This window comes from Rattus norvegicus, chromosome X, assembly GCF_036323735.1.
Source record: "Rattus norvegicus strain BN/NHsdMcwi chromosome X, GRCr8, whole genome shotgun sequence".
NCBI lineage: Eukaryota > Metazoa > Chordata > Mammalia > Rodentia > Muridae > Rattus > Rattus norvegicus.
In genome coordinates this window covers 109404975-109428894 of record NC_086039.1, presented here as the reverse complement: position 1 = coordinate 109428894, position 23920 = coordinate 109404975, and the positions used below count along the sequence as shown (strand labels likewise).

Genomic DNA, 23920 nt, shown 5'->3' with positions numbered 1-23920 from the left:
GTACTATAGGATACCATTCATATCAAGATCAGGAAAAAGAAAAGCTAATGTTTAGAAATAGAAAACAGATCAATGGTTATCTTGGTCCAGGGCACAATGGAATTGAAAAAAGAGAGACGAGGAAACACTTTGGGCTGTTGGAAACCATCTACTTCTACATTGGTGTGGTGGTTTCATGGGTGTGTGCAACAGTCAATACTCATCAAATTTTACAGTTAAAATGGATACTACATGACAATAAAGTTACTTATTAAATAATTTCTTAGTAATCACTAAATGAGATTTTATTGAGGCATATTTATTGAACCTTAAAATTATATTTCAAATACTATTGATTACACAAGCTAAAAAAGTAAATCTATATGTAACTTTCTTCAGAATGGTATATCAGTGAAAAATGACCATGAAAAAGCCTTTTTAAAGTGGAGAAAGGATTTTATCAATGCATTCACTTACTGCTTATCATTTATATAAGAGTGATATTCCCATCAACATGGACTATAGACACAGTAGCACAGAGTATTTAAATTGTCAGTTTAGATTATCTAAAGTAGACGAAGTTTTCATCTGGAAAACCATCCCAGTCTTCTGCCATAACAGATAGCATCCAACAATAATAACAGAATAGTTTATTCAAAGCTATATTCCAATTTGCTTCCAACACCAATACTTTATGCTCACCGAAGAAAAAGTGTATTCTAAATGGTTTGCTTGTGCACCATTTTGTAGTGAAAAATAAGTTATAAAAATGCTATGCTCAAATGTTGGACACTGAAGTGATTTGTTAAAGATCTAATATGATAAATTTTAAGACTTAGTTTTAAATTATATGTACCAATTGATACATACTTTCATATTTTGGGGAAATGATTTTTTCTAATTTATGGGCCAATGGTGCTAACATTTTTTTTCTAAGTGGTAAATACAAATGAAAATGAACAGGGAAGATGACCAATCTTAAAATTAATATTCAATCAAATTAGCCCTATCTTATGATCCATTACAAAAAATGACTATAAAATACAGAAAATACTTTTGCAAATACTCTTCCAAGTAAATCAGAAATGAACCATTGGTCTCAGCCTTGTCATTTGTTATAATACATATTAGTACAGTTTTAAGTAACCTATACTAAAAAGGCAAAAAACATAGCATTTCTTTACTAGTAACCTTGATTTCTTTATTTTGGATTAATGGTTGGAATGAGCATGTTGTTAGATGAACATTGTCCATGATGGTCGGACAAACTGGGGGCTGGTTAAGTCCATCGAATTTTAAAAGCCAGGAATGGGTTCTTTACTGGGAACTGCCATACTTCAATGCCGTGCCTTACTGTTTATGCCTTAACTGTTTCCTTTTCCTCCTCACGCATAGGCTCAACTATTACTCCAGACTGGGGGTCGGGCTCAAGCTCTGACTCAAGCTCAGGTTGAGGCTCAGGCTCAGGCTCAGGCTCAGGCTCTGTCTCCGGTTCCAGCTCCATCTCTGGCTGCAGTTGAATCTCCGTCTCAGGCACTGGCATCGGCCCTGAACCCTCTGGTTCAGGGTCAGGCTGTGTGGCAGTTTCCAGCGGGGGATTAGGCTCATATTCTGGCTCCAAGACTGCAGTGGTAGGTTCAGTGTTGTGGCTGGCATGGATGGAAGATGGCAGAGTTCCTTCTAGCTGGATGCCACCCGCTGGAATAGCCTCATTTTGTCGGGAATGGTGTACTTTTGTCATTGGCCTATAAGAAAGAATCACCAGAAAAACATTAGGGAAGATCCACACTTGGAAATTTCACATGAAGCCATACAATGCAGCCTTAGTATCAAATACACCCTAATGATCGATTCCCAACCTTCGTTTAATATAGTGCCTTCTTTTGTGGTGACCTGCAACCATAAAATTATTTTAGTTTCTACTTCATAAATGCAATTTTGCTACTGTTATGGATCATAATATAAATATTTTTGGAGATATAGGTTTGCTAAAGGGGGTCACAACCCACAGGTAGAGAACCATAGGTTTCAAACATCTGCTCATTCTGACATTTTGACCTGCTGTCAGACCATGTGTGTCTGTTCTGGAGTTGAGAAAGGGTTGATTTCGACAATATGAAAGTCCAAGAAAGACACACCAGCACTTAAAAAGCAGAAAACTAAAATTGAAAAAAAGAGTCTGAAAAATTAATAAGGTATTTGAGGGCCAATCCATGACTCAGTTGGATCTCTATCTCCAACTCCTTGGTACTTGGATCCTGGTTCCTTTTTGGAATGAAGAAGATGGAAATCCAGGGAAGGGTGCATCAATTGTTTATCCAATGCCTACTGGTTTTCCATAAAAATTTGCACAGGATAACAGTATACATATTAGCAGGTTGTATTTGGGAATATATGCATACAAATATACATATCTGCACACCATAACAATTCATGAAAACCATGGGGCCATGAATTTGAAAGAGAGCAGAGAAGCATATATGGGAAGATTTGGAAGGGGGAAATGTCATAATTAGAATCTCAAACAAATAAAAACAAGTTTAAATGGAAGAGGAAAGGGAGAGCGAGTGAATGAGCATCGCCTACACTGTGGAATAGATAGCAGTGTACTTAAGAGCACAGGCTGTGGGCCAACCAAATTCTGACTTCCCGGGGCCCTGTGTATTTTTGCCTTTTGTAGGTCTCCCGTTACATTAAAATATTCACAATTGTGTTTATGACTGTGTCGGTATAAAAAATAAACATGTTATTATTAGATCCTAAAACATTGTTTCTGACCTAAAAGGACTTTTGTGATGATTAAATTTGTTGATATAAGTGCTTACAACAGAGTCCAGCACACAGGGCTCAATAAACAGGGACCATCATGTTTTGGGTAAAAACAGTGAGAACAAGCAGAGAGTTAACCTTGATAGGTCATGTAGAAAGGGGTGTTTGGGGAGGGGGAGGCTAGTGGAAGCTACTTCCCAGGAATGCTTGCATTCAAGTTAAGACAACAATTGGGATGTGGCTGGAAGTCAAAAGGGGCTTACTCAAGCTCTGTGCTGGAATTTAAATTCTTTTGCTTGGATTTAACTTTGTTCCTGGCAAAGTACACGACACAGATGATGATAGCAGCTCCAGTCAGGGCACCGACCAAGGCTCCAATGATGATTCCGACTTCTGGATCTGGAGGCCACAGATAAAAAGTTGGGAAATCAGAACACATCTCCTTCTCATACACGTGCATTTGGTGAAAGCTACTGGGAAGATTCACAGAGCAAGAAAGTGATACGTAGAAGTTGAGGGAAAAGAAACCCCCAGAATTCTGCTACTTAGAGTCCTAGTGGATGAAGAAGTGACTGTGTAGCTTCGCGTTGACGTGCATACAAGGGAAGAAAAATATGCCTACTTGGCTGGCAGGTTTGTTCTTAAAGCAGTATTTAGGGAACAAAGTTTCCACTGTGCATTTATGTGACCAGAGACATGGCATGGCAGTCTGGTTACCAGAAACATGGTCTATTACAGGGAAAAACATTTAATCAGCTTTTCTAGGGCCTAAGTAAAATCAAAAAGCTTCCTTAAAAAGATTCTCCTCCACACACTCCTTGCTCATGAAGGAGCTGCCTGCATTCTAGTCACTGGAAAGGATATGCCATCTGGATAGAGAGGCATCTGGTTTATTACATCAGTCTGTGGAAAAGTTTAATGAGTATGAGACACTCCAGCTGAGCACCAGACCTTCAAGCCCAGAGGTATTGTCCCTGACAGAACATGTCTGGGTCACAAACTAGACTATCCCTATCTATTTCCCCTTAAGCAGGGAACAATGGTTTATATTTTGAAATGAAGAATGCATAAAAGATCCTTCTGCTTCTTACAAATAGAGGAATCCATTTAGCCAAACTCAATGGTGCATGCTTATGATTGTAGCACTCAAAAGGCTGAGGGAGAAAAAGCTTGAGTCTGAACCCAGCCTGGGCTATATGCATAGAAAGACGTGTCTCAGAAACCCTAAATGGAACAACTATTGTCACCAAGGTTCAGGGACTACTACAGAAGAAGGAGTGGGGAGAACATTAAGAGACGGGATGGGGAGCTGGGCAGCAAAAAAAAACAAAAGAAAACAAAACAAAAATACAAAAAAAAATGTCTTCCGGATATGACATAGCTACTGCACTCATGAATTCCCTGCAGCTGTGGTTATCTGCACAATAATCAAACAAGATTGGGCCCTTTAACATTTCCTCATGGATGAGTGAAAGACCCATGCTGTGAACCATCAGCAGTGGTTGGAGGAAGTAATGCTATTCGTCTTCAGTGGTATACCCACGGATAAACTGACATTGCTCAAGTAAATAATCGACCAATGCTTAGGCAAGACATTCTAATTAAACTCAGTGGGCCCCACACATAGACATCAAAGGAGAAGAGGGACTTGTTGGGAAAATGAGTTCTACTAGGAGAGAGGTGGTGAGAGGGGGCACAGGGCTGTGTGGAAATGACTACAATTCATTATACAAATGAGCAAAATTATAAGACAATAAAAATAAAGCAAAAGGAACACACATGAAATATTTTTAAAGGACTCTAAACTTAACAGAACAGTATTCTCTTGACCCACTCCGACTACTCTTGGTTTTTTTCTGAAGTTGCTCTTAGCTGCACATTTCTATTAGGCTTGTTCTTAGATGGCCTGCCTTTCCCCAGTGCTCTCTATTCCCTTTTGAGTTTCTAAGCTCTCCTCGTCTCCCACTACATTTGCCCAACACAATTATAGCACAATATTAATTAAATATTCAATTTATGAAAATTAAATACTGTTCACAACTCTGAAACACCTGTACTATGATTCTTTGTTGGACAACATTTTAAAATGTCTCCTCCATTTTACAGAAACAATAGCCTTTGTTAGTACCTTCAAGTGACAGCTCAAATGGTACCTAGCCAGCACAGCTGCTCCACATCTGTAACCATAAGTGTTCCATTTTTGCTGTCCTATATACTCAGCGTACACAGCCTTTGTTTAGCTCTGTAGCTGAATGGTGAGCTCCTTGAGTGAAAGACGTGGTTTTTTTTCTTAACCTTGGTCTCTTCATCAATTAGGACCATCCATAGTAGATATCTAATAGGTGACTTAGAAGGAAGAGAAGGATAGGAGAGCAGAGAAAGGAAAGGAGGCAAGAAGGAAAAGGAAAGGAAAGGAAAGGAAAGGAAAGGAAAGGAGGGAGGGAGGGAGGGAGGGAGGGAGGGAGGGAGGGAAGGAAGGAAGGAAGGAAGGAAGGAAGGAAGGAAGGAAGGAAGGAAGGAAGGAAGGAAGGCAGGCAGGCAGGCAGGCAGGCCAGGCAAATGCTGGAGGTCATTGGAAAGAAAAGCCAAGAGTACTAATCTTAAGTGACTGAACATCTGCAACTTGAGTCTGTCTGTAGAAGGGCAGACAACAAATCGAGGGAGAAGTACCGAAAGACAATGGAGATGGTCAGAGGAAAGAGTTGAAAGTGATATGAGAATGGAGGGCAGACAGCAGGGCTCTAAGAGTTAGGAAGGGATCCCAAAGAGGTTTGACAAGACATCCCTTATAAGGGCTTGTCCCAGGATTTGGCTTAATCTGTCAGTACCAGGGCTCTTAAATGTGAATATCAGAGAGTAAATAGGTGCCTTCCAAGAGGAAGAGATTTAGAGGCATCCCAGTGGTGCAAGTTAGTAACTTGATGAACTTGGGTAAGTCATTTACCTCTCTAAGGTTCAGTGTACCCTTTGGGAAAATAAAACTAACAATGTATTTATTCTGCTTCCATAAGTAGGGTGGTAGGGATGGTTGGGAGAGATATTGCTCATGTTAAGGATATGACAAATAATTGAATATTAATAACAAACATTGGGTTATTTTGACTATAAATGTGACTGGTTATTATTATAAACAGATTTGTCTTTAAACTTTTAGCTTTATGTTTATCAGAACATAGAAATCAAATAAAATTATGTGTATAATTATGCCTTCCCAGATGTACACCATGTAACTTCCTTTGATCATATTCTCATCCCTGTTATTCCTCCTGTTCCTCTTCCAACTTCCTCCCTCTGGATCCTTTACTCTCCCTTCTACTCTCATGTCATTTTTAAAACTCCAGATTCTGCCTATGAAAGAAAGCTTGTGATATTTGTCTTTTTGAACATGGCTTATTTCACTCAATGTGCTAATTCTCACTTCCATTTCCCCGGAAACAACATAATGCTACTGTTCTCTGTGGCTGAATAAAACTCTATGCGCTCATGCGGTGATGGCAATCTCTGAGTCTGGAGCCTGACTGAAGTAAGCTTGGACTCAGCAGGGTTCTACAGCTCTCCCTGTGCTGTGCTGAATGTGAGTTCCTTGACTCTCAGAAGTATTACAACTGGATCATACAGCAGCTCTGTTGTTGTCATTGTTGATCGTCTCTACCAATTTCCGTTGTGGTTCCTCTAGTTCACATCCGTGCCAGCAATGCGGGAAGCGCTTCCTTTTCCTCCATAGCCTTGCTTAAATTTGTTGTTTGATCTCTTGATAATAGTCATATATCAGAAGCTCACCAGAATTCTGATGTGCACTTTCTGATGGTAAAAAACACTGAATTTTTTTTCATATACTTGTTGCCTACTTGTAATTCTTCCAAGACCTGTCTGTACAAAACATCTACCTATTTGTTGATTGGATTATCTCTGTTCTGTTTTTAGGTTCTTCATATATTCTGGGTAACAATCATCTGTGGGCTAAATGGTTGGACAACATTTTCTTCCATTCTCTAGGTTGCATTTTCTTTCAGTTCCTTATTTTCTGTGCTATACAAAAACTTTTAAATTTCATACAAGAGCAAGCTCATTTATCTGTTCTTGCTATTATTTCCTGGGCTACTGAAGTCCTTGTCAGAAAGTCCTGCTTGCGCCTTATCTTCAAGTGTTTCCCTGTGTTTTCTAGAGGCCAATCTAAGGCAGGAAGTCTGTGAGCTGTACATTTGACAAAGATAGCCAAAAAGCCATGTAAGAAAGAACATTCTAGACTGTTAAGAACACCACTGTTTTTATTTATTGCATAAACATACTTACTTTCTAATGATTGTTGATGCTTAAGTGAACTTCTCAGTGGAAGAATTTAGTGATTATGTAAGTATTAGAGACTGCAATGGCCATTCATCATGTCAACTTACCACTAAAGCACAGAAATCTCCAGAGAGGCAAGAAGAACTAAAAAGAGATCCTAGAATGCTCAGCTGGTAGGTCCAAGCAACTTGACTCAAGGGTAAAGTATGAAAGCCATATGGTCAACTCACCTGAAGAGGTTAAATCAATTTCACAGGAACTATTGCCAAGACTGTTGATGGCAGTACACTGGTAATAACCTTTTTCAAAATTTGTTAGATTTCCAATATCCAAAACTCCAGTGGCTGAGTCTGTCAAAACCAGGAAACAGATGTTTAAGATCTCTTGTCATCTCAGTTTAATTCCCACCTTCTTTCTTACAGTGGCCTCTTCTGACGGATAGGCTCCAACTAGTCTCTTGGGATGCTCTAAAAGTAGCCCAACACAGACCCTCCCCACTGACTACCTCTCAGATGAATTCTGCACTCTGGGAAATAGACATGCCACAATCATCATGTTAGGAGATGGGCTTCATTTTAAGAACACCTCCACCCCACATGCACACACACACACACACACACACACACACACACACACACACACACACACACACACACACACACACACTGACATCAAGAGAAGAAATGTTTGAGCACTTCAATGAGCTTTGGACAGCACATACTATTAGGCAACCCAAACACCAGGCCAAGGCAGAAGTTCGGAAAGGCAATACTCACTGAAGCTTTCTTTTACTGGCACAATGGTGTTCCCCTCAATCTTATACCAGTAATACACAGGAGATGGTGTTCCAAAGGCAGAAAGGCAAGACAAGGAAATAGGGTGGCCTGCTTCTGGTCTTCCTTGGATGGAACAAAAGGGCTTGGAAGGTTTGACTGTAAGGCAATGGAAAAGATTAAGATTCCTGCAGGAAAATGGCGGTCTGTGTCCATCGCAGTCACCTTCTTGCTGTCATGTCACAAACCAATAGAACATACATTTATTTACTCTATTTAGTTTAGTCTTTAAAAAGGTTTTTTTTTTTTAAAATAGGGGACAGTTTTCTAATTGTACCACCAGATGGGAGTAGAGCACTTCAGCTGCAGGAGCCATCTAGTCAGAAGCCCATTAACATTCAAATAGTGTCTCTTCTGTCTGCCTCTTCTCCGGATTTATAACCATGCATTTCCTCATTGTATCCTAAAATATGCCTTTATTAAAACAGCCAAATGTAAGCAAACTCTGAGGAGAAACATAGCTTATGTTTTAAAAGCAGTCTTAAATGAAACCAGGGCCCTTTTTAGAAAATAAATTTTAAAATATTCCATCAATATTACATTCTCTATTCCTTTGTGAGGCAGTTTTTCATTTATTTATCTATAGGTGACCTAAACTTGCTGCGAGGCTTGAATTTGCCCGTGTTTCTCTTCAACAGAAGCCCATTTTGCATATGTGCTCTATGATGCTGCAATCTTTATTTTTCTGTCACTCAGCAAGCATTTAGCTATAAGCCTTCTATCTGTCTAGAACAGGACTAGGCACTACAGATTCAGAAGCACCTTGGTCCCAGTTCTGAAATGCGGTTAAGGATAATGAGAGATGAAGTTACAGACCACTGGGGACCTACACCCAGGAGAGCTCTGTATTATATGTGTTTTGCACTGGAAACAGGAATACCATGGAAGGAGTTTAGGAAAGGTAGGGATACGGATTTTTCTAATACTTCCCATGGAGCTCTCAGATATTAAGGGTTCCTGAGGCAGATGAAAAGCGATTCAAGAGGTATTAGGAAAATGGAGTCAACAGGAGCTAGTGGCTAGCTAGCTACAGAGGATGGTGAACAGGGGAAGAGCTATGGTTAGTTCCAAGCTTCTGCTCCTGAGTCCATGATCAGTGCTGTCACCCAAGATAAAGAATTCAGGTGAAAGAACAAGTTTTAGAGGAAGGGATGAGAAGGAGGAGGGACACTGGGGGCAGTTTGCCACTTGCTGACTTTTCAGCTCTTTATGACAGCACTTGGATGGAGACATTCTGTAGGTAGCTGGGAGTCACAATCTCTCCATCCTACTTGCTTTGTGTCACCCACTCTCTCCTAAATGACATATACAAATAAATTGTACACATTCCAATTAACATTCACCTTTTGTTTTTTTGGTTGGTTGGTTTGTGGGTCTTTTGAGGCAAGGTTTCATGTAGCCTAGGCTCACTTTAAACTTGCTATGATAAACCTTCAATTCATGATCATCTGTCATCTACCCCCCCCCCGAGTGCTAGAATTGCAGGCATAAGCCACCATATCTAGCTCTTCTTATCTTAAATTGGATTATAAAAACTATCCCTCTAGCAGTTAACACTCCCAAACTTATGAAATTTACATTTTAAATGTAAATTCATGCCTTTGGTTCTGCCTGGACACAGGATCACAGAGCTAGATTCAATATCCACATTTTATTGTTCAAATTGCTCTGTTCTGATACAGGGGTCTATAACGTTCAGACCATTTTGTTAAAAGATATTGAGCCTAGCCATAGTTAAATGGCTTAGTTGAAGGCAGGTAAATCACGTTTTTCCCATCTCAGAAAGCCAAGTCTGCAACTTTACATAATAGGTATTTGGGCAAGTTACTTAATTGAAACTAAACCTCAGTTTGACTCATCTATAAAATATAAATAAGAAATGGTCTAAGTTCTAGCTGGTCAAATGAAAATACCATAAACCGGGACTTGTACGTGGAATTGCTGTTGGCTATTGATTAGACTAATTTTTGCTATTGAAATCAATCTTTTATAAGCTTCTGCTCTGGTAAGCCATCTCAGACTCAAACCCTTGTTACAAACAAAGAAGTCAGATGTATATAAGCACAACTCTTCACAATGTTTCACTATTCTCTGAAAACTAATGTCTTTTGATTTTGAGTATTTCCTACTTAGATTTCAATTCTCTCTTCCATTTCAATGGCTTTCTGAGTTGAGGAAAAACTTGATTTACCTACCTTAAAGTAAGTCATTTAACCATATTCAACTATGATGAGGCTTAGTGTCTTAAAATAAATAGCCCCTGTATTAGAACAGAGCAATTTCAACACTAAAATGTGGGTATTTCAACATTAAAAAGTCAGGCACTAGGACTAAACAACCTAGAATAACTGACACTTGTTCATTGAGTCCAGAATTAAACCCAGATCAGGCCTCGTCTTCTTTTTCTCCTTCTATCTCTTTTTTTATTATTAACAAAACACTAGGTGACTCATTTTGAGGCAAACCGTAAGGCTATATGCCTTCTAAAACTACAAAATCAGAATTGAGCTGACATTTCATCCAGTTAAAGTCCCCAAAAGAGCTGGTATGTTTTATTGGCAAAGCCATTGATCTACCCTTTGGCTTTATTGCTTCCATCAGAATGGGAATGGAAGGAAAAGGTTCATCTCAGAAGATAAATAAAAATGCTTCCGTGTGTTCACAAAGCTCATCTAAATTAATAACTTTACGTGTCAAACTGCAGAATGGAGATGGTGTTCACTCCAAATGTACACATAGTAATTATTCAGAGTCAGTCTGGGAATTTTTCAGAGATTGATTCTCCAAAGTTGTCATAACTAGTGGAAATCTCTTAAATGAATAGCCATCCAGGAAAGCACCTGCTTCTTTGTTCACTGCTGCTTTCTTTACGTGAATTGTAACCTGCCACTTCAGCCTGTGCTCTGCCAGACACACTCTTGGGCATCTTTCCCTGGCCAGCACAAAACTTGATTTCCCTGATAAGCTTTCTCTAGTTCCCCTTTTGAAGTTATCCATTGCCCCCTCCCCCATGCCTTCAGTCCTCTCCCTCAAAACACACACTGAAAGCTTCTTTGCAATCTGTCTTTTCACTAGATTGGATTTCTGGAGGTCTGAGACCCTGTCTTTGACATCTTATTATTTTCATTGCCTAGAACAGTAACTGAACTATGTTCTCTGGCTTTGATTAAGAAACTCATGAATGCAAAGTAAATACATAGAATTGATAGCCATGTTGGGCAAAAAATGTCTCTCAAAGATGCATTGCTACACTGTACCTATCGTCACAGCTGTGTACCTATGTACACACTATGAGTATAGTACAACAGTTTGGATAATAGGTGTAGTATAACATTTAGAAAAGAGACCAAAACTGGCATTAGGTGACAAGAAGGAACAGAATGCAGGCAAAAGGACACATGAATCTCCAAAAAGAAGATAAAGCTAATTGTTTTCCTAGTTTGAACTCTCTCATAGATTTTTTTTAGACTGAATTAATAAGTTCACAACAATGCAAATGACAGTGATGGAGGAAAGGCCTAAGCAAAACCCCATGGGTTTAGCATGGCCATTCTAACTCAAGTTTTCACTGAGTTTGGGCCTGGGCAAGTGTTTGTTTGAATGGTAATCATAATCTAGCTATGTGGCACTTTTATTTGTGAGTTCAACATAATAAAGAGTTTTTTTTTAATGTAGTGCTATGAACAGCCATCTTCAATGGAGTATCAATAATTCTCCTGCACAACTGGTCTCTCCAACTCACCCATTTCTGCTTTGTCCAGGCCCAATCATGGTATTCATATACAATGGGATTTGAGAACTGCAAACTGACTTTGAAAATTTAGAGATAATTTACTATCACTATTTCTGGAAGGTTGAAAATCTTAGGATTTTTTTTGTTAATAAAATAGAATTTTTCACTGTATCTAGATAAGGAAATGTTTAGATTGTTCAGCTGCTTCAAAGAAATTATGACAAAGTCATGGCAATGAACCAAAGACTCATAGGCCAACAGACAAACCAAAATCTAGCTTAAGGTAGCTTTAGCTTGTGGAAATTCACTGGGAATCATCTGAACTTCAATTTTAAGAAAATTAAGCTTCCTGTGTAGCTTAGCTCAAGGCCATTTCCAAGCCTTTTCTTGACAATTGCTTCTGCTCAGATCACCGCAGAGACATAGCAGCAACAGAAAATCATTAGAGGATTAATCCCTCAAATTACTCGAACATTAAAAGGCCCTTTAATCCCCAGCACCTAATTGAATTCTCATAATAAATCAGTAAAGAAGGCAGACTTAAAACCTATCTAACAGTGGTCCAGGAGTGATAGACTACATTGCATGAGGTCAGTCAGAACAGAGAAAGGTCTTCCAGAACCAAGGTTTCTGATTTCCCGTCTCATGTTTTCTGGCATTGTTGCCACACTGTATTCCCTCATCCATGACTGATCTTCTGAACTGCAACATAAGCTGTTCTAGGAATGGGGTTCATCTATTTCTATACCCTAATGCCTAACACAAAGTTCAGCACAATAAAACACAACTGAGAAAACCACTCTTAAACATTACCTCTTGGGGAACATTTCCTTCTTCAGGACAGTAGATGCAATGACAGAGTTCACAGTAAGCATCAATTGGTTCCTTTTAGCATCACATGGGTAGCAAGACAACTGTGGATGGTTCTTTTAGATGTGTACCTTGTTGTCATTTGCTGCTTCTTTAAGCCCCTCAACTACATAGTCAGTGAATTTGGCCCAGGGTCTCCTTTTCTATGATGCATATGCGCAAACTCAAAACAGGAGCAATGACTAGACCAGCTTCATTTGGGGGCTACTTGTAAGGGTTTCAAGCCTTTCTTTCCGTCCCTCTAATATTTTCTTCTTTACAGTCTGCAATTAGGTCTTTAGTATTCTCAAGAGTTGGAATGATCCCTGGAAATCACCCAGTCAAACAAGCAAACAACAACAATGGGTGATCCTCAAGGACAAAAGCCATTTCTCCATCACTAGTAAGCTTATAGTTCCATGCACAAGGCAGGGGCACCAAAAGTCCTAAATAAATGGACTTCTCCAAGTCTATTCTGAGAGCAGATATACTTTGTCCAGTGTCATAGAATAAACATGTATTCATCATAACTTAATTCTTATAAATGGCTTCACAAGTATCATTTTTCCAAATAGCATTAGCATTTTGAAAACAGAGTCCCACCCCCTTAACCAAAATTCAAGGTCATACTCCATTACATAGCAAGCTCAAGGCTAGCTATGGCTCCATGAGACTCTGCCTCAAAAGAAAAGGAAACAAAATTTAAAATAATAATAAGTAAATGAATAGACAGACAGACAGATAGATAGATAGATAGATAGATAGATAGATAGATAGATAGATAGATAGATTTAAAAAGTGAACCCTTCTGTTTTGTTTGAAAGAATGATTTCATGGTGAGAAGAGTAGTAGGCTTGGGAAAGGGAATAAATAGGTTGACAGCTGTTTTTTGTTTTGTTTTGTAGCTAAGAGTGGCTCTAAGTACAAATTCCTCCTGAAAGAGTTACTGGCGATCATTTGGTAGACCAGTGAGTGTCTCACTCTGTTCTTCTGAGCTATATCTGCAAAGAGGTTATGTTATTTACCATGTAATTTTAGTGGTCCCTTCTCTCTGGCTACTGTTTCTGTACATTTTATGGTAAGTTTTAGGTATTACTATATGGGTTGAGTTGGAAAGCTGTCTCTATTAATAAAATAAAACTTAAATTAATAAAACTGTCTCTGATAATAAGCAAAGCAGAAAGGACAATTAGCCCCAGGGATATAATTAATACCATAGCCCAATGACTAGATTCATTCACTGTCCTAAGTTGCTTCAAGAAAAGACATGAAAATAATGTCCATACCTAAGACAGTGACGTCAAGGATGCCTTGGTTTTTTCCAAAAAAATCTGGAGGATTGTTGACATCACATATGTAAATTCCACTGTCTGCTGGCTGCATATGCAATATGGTGATAGATGCATTACCAGGATTAGTAGCCCCTATTATTCGATCCTTGAATTGCCCAATAGCTGAAGCCTGTCCACCTTCAGAGTAGTAGATCTAGGATAGAAAAATAATTCAAATGAGAACCTGAGAGTATCCAGGATGAGGATGAGCTACCAGGAAGTCCCTTCCATATGTGTTTCTGGGAGCCCCAGTTTAGTGGTGCATTTAACTTTCTTACTGTTGTTGGTAGCCATTATCTTCATTTGCCTCCTAATAGCTCTGTGACGTCACTAGGGCAGGGCAGAAGAGAATGACAATTGGAGTTCAGAGAATTTAATTTCTAGCCTTGGGTTAGGAGAACAAGACCTGCTCAATCTACCCAGTAGAAGCTCTTCATATAAACACAGATAAGATACATCTCAAGAGATATTTACCACTTTATGAACTTCTGACTCACATTTACCTTGCCCAATAAGACTGCTTTCCCTAGAAGTTTAAATGTCCATGTCCCTTTCATGCACATGTACCTATTAGATAATCACACATGGATTTTTTTCTGTTTGTTAGAAATGAAAAACTTCAGGTCAGAATATTCCTTGAGAAATCACTTGGTCTCATTCTTTCCTAGTGGTAAGATAAATCCACATAAACTAGTAAAAGGCCAACAGTGCACTTGGTCCATGTTAGCTACCCTCTTTCTCTCCATGTCAAATAAGAGAATAAAGAACTTCAGATGACTCATCTGAGGGGACAGGATCCATTTTGGTCATCATTACAATATACTGGACTCGAGTCAAGCAGTGGCATAAAGCTAAAGTCTCATTCTCTTGGAAAGCTGAAACAGGAGCACTAGGATTTTGAGAATCACCTAAGTTATATAACAAGACTGTCTTTTAATACACGCTCAAGGAAGATCAAGAAAGACCAAATCCCAGCATGGAGAGAAAAGGCGGGCATGAAGTCCACCCCTAGCGAAGAAGCAATTGGCAACTGATAGCTGCTGGGAGAGGGAGAGTTGGCTTTAAGAATACTGTCCCTGAGAAGTCAGTCAAGCACACTCCAGTGAAGGTCACCCATTCAAGAACATATTGGCAGCACAAATAGGATTCGATGGGTAGAAAAAAGAGAGGACACAAAAAGTGGCTAGGGAAGGGAGGTAGTGGACCTGGAAAAGTGGACGGGGGTAAATATGATCAAAACATTACAAAGAAGAGCTACAGGGACCTTAGTGACTACTGAAAGAGGGAGAATCAGGATTCTCTCCACGACCCGTGATGAGTCCTTTAATTGGTTATTCAATGCCAAGTGGCCAGCTTCAAAATTATATACATATGGATAGCACTATATGGACTTGGTGAGTTACATATTTATTCACATATAATAATTATAAGAGAAAAATAATCGTGAATTTAAGAGGGACCAAGGGGTAAAGTAAAGATGGGGGGGAGGTTGGAGACAGGAGAGGGAGGGAAGTAATGATGTAATTCAGTACACATACACCAAATTTAAAAATAACAAAAAGATACTATTATATAGCAAAAATTACTTTAAAAATATATTTTACAATCAAAAGCAATTAATTCTATTTAAGAAAGACCTGAATTCTACTACTCCCACCTCTATTAAATAGCTTGATTTTAGGTATCAATGGTAACCATGGGACAAGAATCCCATGGTAGAGAGGTCTGGCCTAGGTTGGTCCACAACTCTGCTCTCACTGTGATGTGGTCACATGAGGCATCCCCTAGCTATGCCTCCATAGCAACTTGCTAGGTGATAAGAACCAAAGATAGCTAATCTGCCTAACCTTTTAGTTTCTACCTGTGAACAAGGAGCCAGAGCAATGTGTTCCAAAGTAGGAAATTGATTTTCAGTGATGTCTAAATGAATGCCGACTAACTTTAATGTTCAAGAGAAACACATCTAAGGGTTGGGGATTTAGCTCAGCAGTAGAGCGCTTGCCTAGCAAGTGCAAGGCCCTGGGTTCGGTCCCCAGCTCCGGAAAAAAAGAAAAAAAAAAGAGAAACACATCTAGCATACCAAATATGTGAGTTTATGGATATTGTTGCTTAGGTGACATTAAGGTTCTAAGATTTTAAAAGTCTTAGTCAGTATAGAAACTATTAACTAAAAGAAAAAGTTCTGGGAATACACAAATATGACAAAAAGTATGAGGCTGGGGCATGAGTGACTGCAACTTGGGAATCACTAGATGAGGTATTAAAGACCTGCGTTCCCTTCACAATAGTCTGTGTACACAGTTTGCTAAATTAATATAAATGTGGATCATTCAGTGATTCCAATGTATGTCCCATAAATTGGGATTGCTTTAGTGTAATGAGACAAGTTATTTTCATAAAATCTTCTACATGGTTCTCCTGGTTCATTTAATTCATTAGCTTCACATTGTAGGAGAAAGCTGAAGCCAGGAGAGGTTTTTTAAATGGTACAAAATCAACAGTTGAGGGGCTGGGAGGGGACTTCCAATGGCAGAGCACTTACCTAGCATGGATGATCTCCTATGCTCTGCCCTCAGCTGAGTAAAAATGGGGACACACAAGCAAAACCAACTTAACCAGAAGAAGAAGCAGTTCCCCTAATTCCTTGCCCGGGATTCTTTATCTAATCAATCTCTTAAAAAGAGAAGAGTCAGACAAAACAGCAGATAGTAATAGTGTCTAGTAGAACTCAAATGTGCCTTTCTGCTTCTGGGTAGAAAAGCAATATATTTTAAAACAAGAACAACAAGCAAAATATTGACGAATTTAAAAAAAAAGAAGCAAAATGTAAACAACTTCCTCTCTCCATTGTTTTCTTTAACATTCTTTTATGGCCTAAACTTGCTGCCTTATAGTCCATTAATTTATTCCACGCTCTCCTCGAACTTAACCAGGAGCTAGAAACCTTAAAGCTACCAGCAACTCAATGTACTCAAATGAGGTAGGTGTAGATTTAATTTATTAAAAGACTTTACTACACTGACAGTTAACACTACATCTATTTACTTATGAATAGGCAGCAAGAGAGCCTGTTGTGTCTTACCTGGAGCCCAGGCCACTGCCATCAAGACAGCCCCTTCCAACCTATGCCTCTGGCCAGTTCCTCTGCTCCCAAGAAGAAACAAGTCAGCCCTGTTTTATGATGTTTGATGATGTCACAATGAGATGCAACATCAATCTTGCCACAGAAAGTTCTAGAGAGGCTAGGTGAAAGGACCTCAATTTTGCAGAGACGAGGCTCCAAGAGAACCTTTTAGACAAGGACTAAGTTTTAGAAGTGTCATGGTGGCATATGTTTGGAATCAAAAATGATCACAAGTACACAGCCAGAATGACTTACAGGGAAGACTTTGTCTTAATAAAGAACAAATAAATAAAATTTAAACAAAAATTAAATGGAAAGAAGCAAGTCTCCTAGTGGGACCTGAATCAAGGGGAAAGTGACACGTAAGTAAACAATGAGGTCTCAGACATGTAACTGATCCATCACCCCTTCCATCAAGCTCCTTACTAGATTATTAGATTACTGCAATCCAATCAATATTTCCCTCACAGGCATAGACACTAAAGAGATGAGACAGAAGACTTGGAGTTCAGGCTGTTATCTGAAGAGGAGAGTCGCAAATGTTAGCCAGACAGGTAGATGAAGGGACTTTCTGCTTGGGCAAGTCCACTGACTTATCATTATTCTTAGGAAGAAAACAAGAAAAGAATGCTTTCTCCAAACTGTTTATCTAATAACTCTGGAAGGACTACAAGTTACAACTGATGCCAAGGAAAAGCCTCGTGTGTTCAACAGGCCACATCCTTGGCAGGAATGAGGGGAACCCTGCTTCAAGAAAATCCATGCCAATGTTTCCTAAAGTAGGACTTGTTAAAATGATACCCATTGCTGCCTGTGTTCATGTTCATGACCAAAAGCCCTGCTTTCTCTCAACATCTCCTCTTCTTGCCCTCTTTGTTGGTGGCTGTTGGGTAGAGTCACAAGAGGCTATTAGTGATTGCGTCCTCTGTCAGATCACTTAGTTCATGTCACAGAGGTTCAGGAGCTATCAGGGGCTGGCTGGATACTGGAAATATGAGAAGAAGCTGGGGCAGGGTCAGTCTATAAGTATGGGTAGGCTTAAGAAGGCCAGAGGGGACCGGGGACCGTGGTATTTATTACTGAGGAGCTGGCATAACCTGTGGAAACAAGATGCTTGCCTAGCCAACCCAAATACATCTGTTAGCCAAACCAGGCCCCAAGGCCTCCAGTTTGCAAACTCTGATTCATTCTCATCTATTACAGATGACACTGAGGCCCTAAGAGAGGAAGTGATTTTTCCTGAGTTCACACAGTCAATTTACAATCAGACCTGGAATCCAAGCCTTAGGTCTCCCATAGTATACATTAAGAGAACATTCTCAGTCTTGCCCAAGACAAGGGGGATGATTTACTGTCCCCTTTGGGACCATTCCATTGCATATGATAGTCTTCCTTTCTACCTCATGCCAGTCACTGCCATTCCCTGGTCTGGTGCTTCCTACGCTGAACAGTTTCATTCTCCAGCTGCACTGTAGGTTCCTGGTTTCTGCACAGCAGCCTTCCTCTGCCTCTGATGCCAAGTTTCTAGTCACACAAGGCTGTGCAGCTGGTAGCCAGTTGTTGCCTCAAGTTTGCACCACTGCTCTCAAACTAGAGGCTTGATGTATAAGCAAGAAGGCGTGAAAGGATCCCATCTGCTTTCTATTTAAGTCAGAGTTGGATTTACTAAATGCCATTAGCTTCCAGAACTGCTTTCCAGGTTCCTTTGGGAGATATGGAAGCCTGGGAGTCCACAGCTAAACCGCACATTCTTTCCTTTTCCCTCCTTTCCAGCTCCTTGCTTTTGCTCCCAAAGCAACTAGACATGGATTGGAAAGTGGCAAAAGGCTTCAGGCCCAGAGATTTCTCAGGTCTCTGCTATGGAGGCTATGCCTATACACAACAGAAATAGAATGCCACAAAAAGGCTCTCTGCTATTTGCTTGAGATGTCCACCATTTGAGTGACTATTTTGGATAAAATCGTGGAAGATCCCTGCTTGGGTATACTTCTTCAACAGAAATGAAATGAAGCCCAGAATGGACCTGCATTAGTACAAAGAGATGGGAGAATTGTAAGGTTCTTCTCTGATAGCAACAGTAGCACTTTGGGCAATTTGTTGTGTGGCTCTGTTGCATGTATTGTAGAGCATTTAACATCTCTAGCTAGTGCCCACCAAATGTCACTAAGGACAATCAAAATCAAATCAATGCCCTCTCCATTATTAAATTCCCCTGAAATGATGAAACCAACCCTCCTTAAAGTTATAGAAACATTCAAAATAATGCTACCTGCATAGGACAAAACAGGTTTTAAAATGTAAGAAGCCAAAAAATACAGACAGTCAATTCTGGGGAAGTAGTTGTCCAAATTGGAGACATGTTGTGGATATGAGAATGGCGAAGGATTTCTTCTATTATATTAAATGGATTGTAGGAGATAACTATCTAACAAGGCCATGTTAAGCAGTATCAGTGTGCATTTTGTTCATGGGTAAGTGTTGTCACTACTTTTAGCAATAACAAGGGAGACAAAAAAAAGGAAGCATCTATGGACAGAGAGGTACCAGATTTCCCAAAACTTCCTGGTTAGTCTGCTTGTACCAGGTACGTTTTCAGAGATTATCCCCTAAGGGATAGAGTGAATCTGTCCATATTTTTAGACACAGGGCATTTCTGAAAAGAAGTCCAAATGGACACTATGTCCTTAGGATCAGAGGGTTTATGGAAAGAGCAGTTTCTATGGACCTAGAGAGGTCATTGAGGCACAGTATCTGGCCCTGGGTCCTGGGAAACACTGGGCCTCAGGGTGGATTGCTTTTTAATGCAATGATTTTGAAGCGAGGAAGATAGACATGAGACAAAAGCTGGCCACTATCCTGGTCAGAGCAGCTATAACCCTCAGAATCCTTTGAAGGAGGATTAAGAGTTCCAGACATGGTCATGAGAAGGGAAAACTAAAAATTTCTCTAGATTTTGTTTTATTTTTATAAATGTATTTATGTGTATGCATGTGTATCTGTGTGTGGTTTTGTGTGTGTGCAAGTGCAGATGCCCCAGGAGGCTAGAAAGAGATACTGGACTTTGAGTTACAGGCAATTGTGAGCCATCTAACATGGTTTCTGGGAACCAAACTCAGGTATTCTGCAATAGTAGCAAGCTTTCTTAACTGTTGAGCCATCTCTCGTTTGTGTTAACACAAACAGTACACATCCCAGTACTCGTAGGCTGAGGCGGGAGGATGCTAAGTTCAAGGCCAGCCTGCATTCTATAGCAAGACCCTGTTTCAAAAACCAAACCACAACAAAACAACCTTCCCCAGAATCATAGAGAGCTTACACTAATCTCTATTGTTATCATACAGAAACCCTTCCATCCCACTCCTGAAGCAAGTCTAGTGTTCTAGACTGTAATTAGGACAAGGGTCTAGTAGTACACCAATGGGATTTCTTACCTGAGAGGTCCAGCTACATCTTCCCCGAGCGTCTCTTGAATGCATCATTTTTAGACACTGACTGACTGCCTTTTCCTCCATACACTCAGTTTTGGGGTGCGAGCCAGGCTGTGTTTGAGCAGAAATGAGTGGAACTGAGAGCTGAATGCTACATGCTATATTGCCACATCAACCTATGAGTTGAATTAAATGACTCAGTGGTCAGTCTAGCAACGCTTTACTCCCATATACCACAGAATGTCCTAGAAACAGCGGTCTCTATTACATATACATGAGTCAGGGTGGGAGGCTTGAGAAGGCATTTTCTGTATTACTGGCTGGCCTTGAACTTGTTAGAAATTCATGAATGACCTTGAATTTCTGATCCTCCTTCTTCCACCTCCTGAGTTTTAATAGTACAGACATGCACTACCATGCCTGGTTTATGTGGTGCTAGGGACTCAACCCAGGGCTTCATGCAAGCATTCTACCAACTGAGCTATATCTCCAATCTAGTCATCTCAATATCCCACTAATACCCCCCAGCATTCACTAGATGAACTTACAATGTACCCTATGGAAGCTTGAATTCATGGACATGCTCAAGCAATGAAGGCAACAAGGATGAAAGCTAAATTCTGTTTTGAAAACTACTATCTCAACCCAGGATGTCTGCAAACTCTCAGCTGACCAAGTTCTTCTTGGGAATGAAAAGTAACAGAGAAAAAGGTCTGGATTCTCCCTCCAGTCATTAGAGATCTGGTAGGGAGAGCAACTTCTGGGCCCAGGACCAAGAAATCCCTAGACTCTGTCTCAGGTCAGTTATACAGTTATATTAAGTGAATCTTTTTGGGCTGTTTTCTCTAGTCCTTCCAATATAGCTGGGGCATGGGTGAGATAATTTTGCAAAATAAATCTTACGAATGGTAATGTTAATTATAAGAGCTCATATTCACTGAAAGTTTGCGCTAGAAGGCTTCCTTGTGTTCTACAAAATCCATCTCATTCAAGCTTTTCATTGAAGCTTTCAAAGAGGTGAGTAGCTACATTTTACAGGCAAGATAATTGAATCTCTAAACAGTCAAGTTACTTGTCTAGGGTAATTCAGCCAACTAGTAGGCAGAGTTAGGAGCAGAACTGACATCCATCTGGAGGTTTCTACTGGGACTCTAAACTGATTCCCAAAGAAAAGCCCATGAGGGAAGGAAGGGGAGGTGGGGGGAGAGGAGAAGAAATCCAGTTATCTTAAAGTAGACACTGAAAGAGGGCTGTGATGGGGACCTGGAAAGGGTAGGTAAACTGAAGCAGGATGGGAAAACAAGACAAGAAGCTTTGTGTTTGGCAAGTGTTTCCCAGCATCCTTGTCCTCCAGGAGCCTTGGTCTTCCTCAGCATGGCATTGTACAGGTTTCAAACATTTTTCATTTGATCTAGTAGCTCAGGAGAAAGGACCTAATTTGATTTGGCAAGGAAAGAAACAATTCAACAAACACTTGTCAATAGAGTTTTTTAAAAGTTCATCTAAGAGAAGTCCTGAGCTCAAGACACACTCACTGTGATTGCCTAAAGCTTTTCCCCTTTGCAGTCTCTTCCTGAGAAAAATTCACTGCTAGTTATCCTTTCCCCCCAGTTTTTAAGTGGCTATACTTCAATCAAGATGTGGCTCTGTAGATGCCAGAATCAGAGGATGCAAACAAAGTCTGAAATTTGCACCCTTGAGCTCAGATTCACTTGGCCTGGTCTCCAGGAAGTGTAGGACATCTTGAATTGAGTACCAAGCATAAAACATCCCAAAAGATGCTTAAAGCCTCTCTCAAATCGGCCACCACTTGAATACTGAGCAGGACTTCAAGTGTATGAACAGTGTGTTAAAAAAGACTCCTAAGAAATCAAATTTTAAAAAGAAGAGATCTTGTGATTATCTACTGAAAACAACCTATGGAGAAAAGCAATTATTTCTTAGTTGACATAAACATGTCCAGATATTTTGGGTGATGGAAATCGGTTGTTATTTTCTACTGGTAGTCCTACTGTTGCTGCTGTTTGTGTGGGATAAAAATGGGAGCGGTGTATGTTTTTCCAAATGTTTTCATATGCCTTATGTCAGATCAGTTCCCATGAATCCTTTCATCCTACTGTATTTTGAAGAGGGGCATGGAGTGATACAGATATTGTGTACCATAACCAATATTAAACAAAACTGTATAACTCTGAATACAGTGTAGCACCGACGGGGTCTCCCTGTTGGTGATGTTTTCTGATAAGGAAATATTCACAATGTCATGTGTTGAAATTCAGTACCTACAAAGACTCAGTGGGAGCTGAAGAGTAGCTAGCCAAGAAGAGGTTCCTCTGCGCTCACGGCTTCCTCCTCCTCCGCTTCTTTTTCCAGGCTTCACTCCCTTATCTTTCTAGGGCTACACTAACCTCCCCTTTTTGACAAAACCCAACTCAGGTGTGGCTGGCTATTCCAAACCACCAGTATTGGATTCTTCATTATTTTGGGCAATGAGTCATTCTGAGAATCCATTATATGGGGGCATGAATGGTATATGTGTTTACATACATGTGTGCACAGATGTACACACAACTCTATGTAATACAATCTTAGCCTTGGGATAATTTTCGAAAAGAATTACTTTCAAGGCCAAATGAAGAAAATCTGGTGATAGGCAGTTTGCCCATGGAATCATCCTTCTACCCTAATCTACCCAAACCTTTTGTCCATCCCTTCTGTCCTTTATCTTCTAACTTCATGCTGTCCTCAATTACATGGATTTCATTACTACCATGGCATTCTCCATCAATCTGGGGGATCTTAAACTGTCAGACTCAATCAGGAACAATGTGTTGATTCCCTTGCCGGGCAGATTCGAGTTATTAAATTTGGCAGAGCTCTTCAAATCTGTGAAGGATTTACATGTGAAATGGGATCTTCTGAAAATAATGACATATTTGTAGAATGTCCTTTAAGAGCTCCTGCTTATTTCACCTATGAGAAGGCCTGTGGCTGTTCTGGAATACCTGAGACACATGGTGCTGACTATACAAAATTGTAATAATCGATACACATAATCATGTGACCATCTTCACTAAACAGCTACCTAAAAACTGTGTCTCAAATTGTGTCATTCTTCTCAGTAATTCCTTTACACTTTACTGTTCCTTCATACTCTCATGCCAACAATTTCCAGTCGGAAGTACTAAGTGGGAATAATTTAATTAGAGAATCCTTACGGATATTGGCTCCATTTCCTTATTGTGGAAGAAAGACCATTGGATTGAAAGCTTTTCCAGGGATGTCACAGTGGTGGTATACAGGCAGAGAAGAGTAACATTAGATCCAACAGTCACATTCACAAAAGTGTCTGGGATGGTCACTTGCACCATATTGACCTGACCTGAAATGATAATCATCAGATAATTAGTAGTACATACTCACATTCTGATGACATTTTCTTATTTTTTATTGGAATACATTTCAAATGTTATCCCCTTTCCAGTTTCCAATCCATAACCCCCCTATCCCATTTCCTTGACCCCTTCTTCTATGAGGGTGTTTTCCTACCCAACCACCAACCCCTTCCGCCTCCCAGCCCTGACATT

The 23920-nt window shown here is 39.9% G+C and overlaps 1 protein-coding gene across 4 annotated transcripts in view; it reads right to left on the bottom strand.

Annotated features, from left to right (window-relative positions):
* Window positions 1-282: 282 nt before the first annotated feature.
* Vsig1 (V-set and immunoglobulin domain containing 1) overlaps window positions 283-23920 on the bottom strand; it is a 33207-nt gene continuing 9569 nt past the window's right edge. Inside the window, exons 2-8 of one of the 4 annotated variants that reach the window (XM_006234243.5) lie at window positions 23552-23715; window positions 20337-20444; window positions 13737-13935; window positions 7812-7967; window positions 7266-7385; window positions 3012-3147; window positions 283-1724 (exon numbers count right to left, since the gene is read on the bottom strand). In XM_006234243.5, the coding sequence (XP_006234305.1) occupies window positions 1337-1724; window positions 3012-3147; window positions 7266-7385; window positions 7812-7967; window positions 13737-13935; window positions 20337-20444; window positions 23552-23715 (1271 nt within the window). In that variant the 3' untranslated portion in view covers window positions 283-1336. Of the gene's footprint in view, window positions 1725-3011; window positions 3148-7265; window positions 7386-7811; window positions 7968-13736; window positions 13936-14059; window positions 14089-16863; window positions 16989-20336; window positions 20445-23551; window positions 23716-23920 lie in introns of those variants that run through there. The other 3 variants (XM_006234245.5, XM_006234246.5, NM_001037784.1) reach the window with 3 other exon arrangements.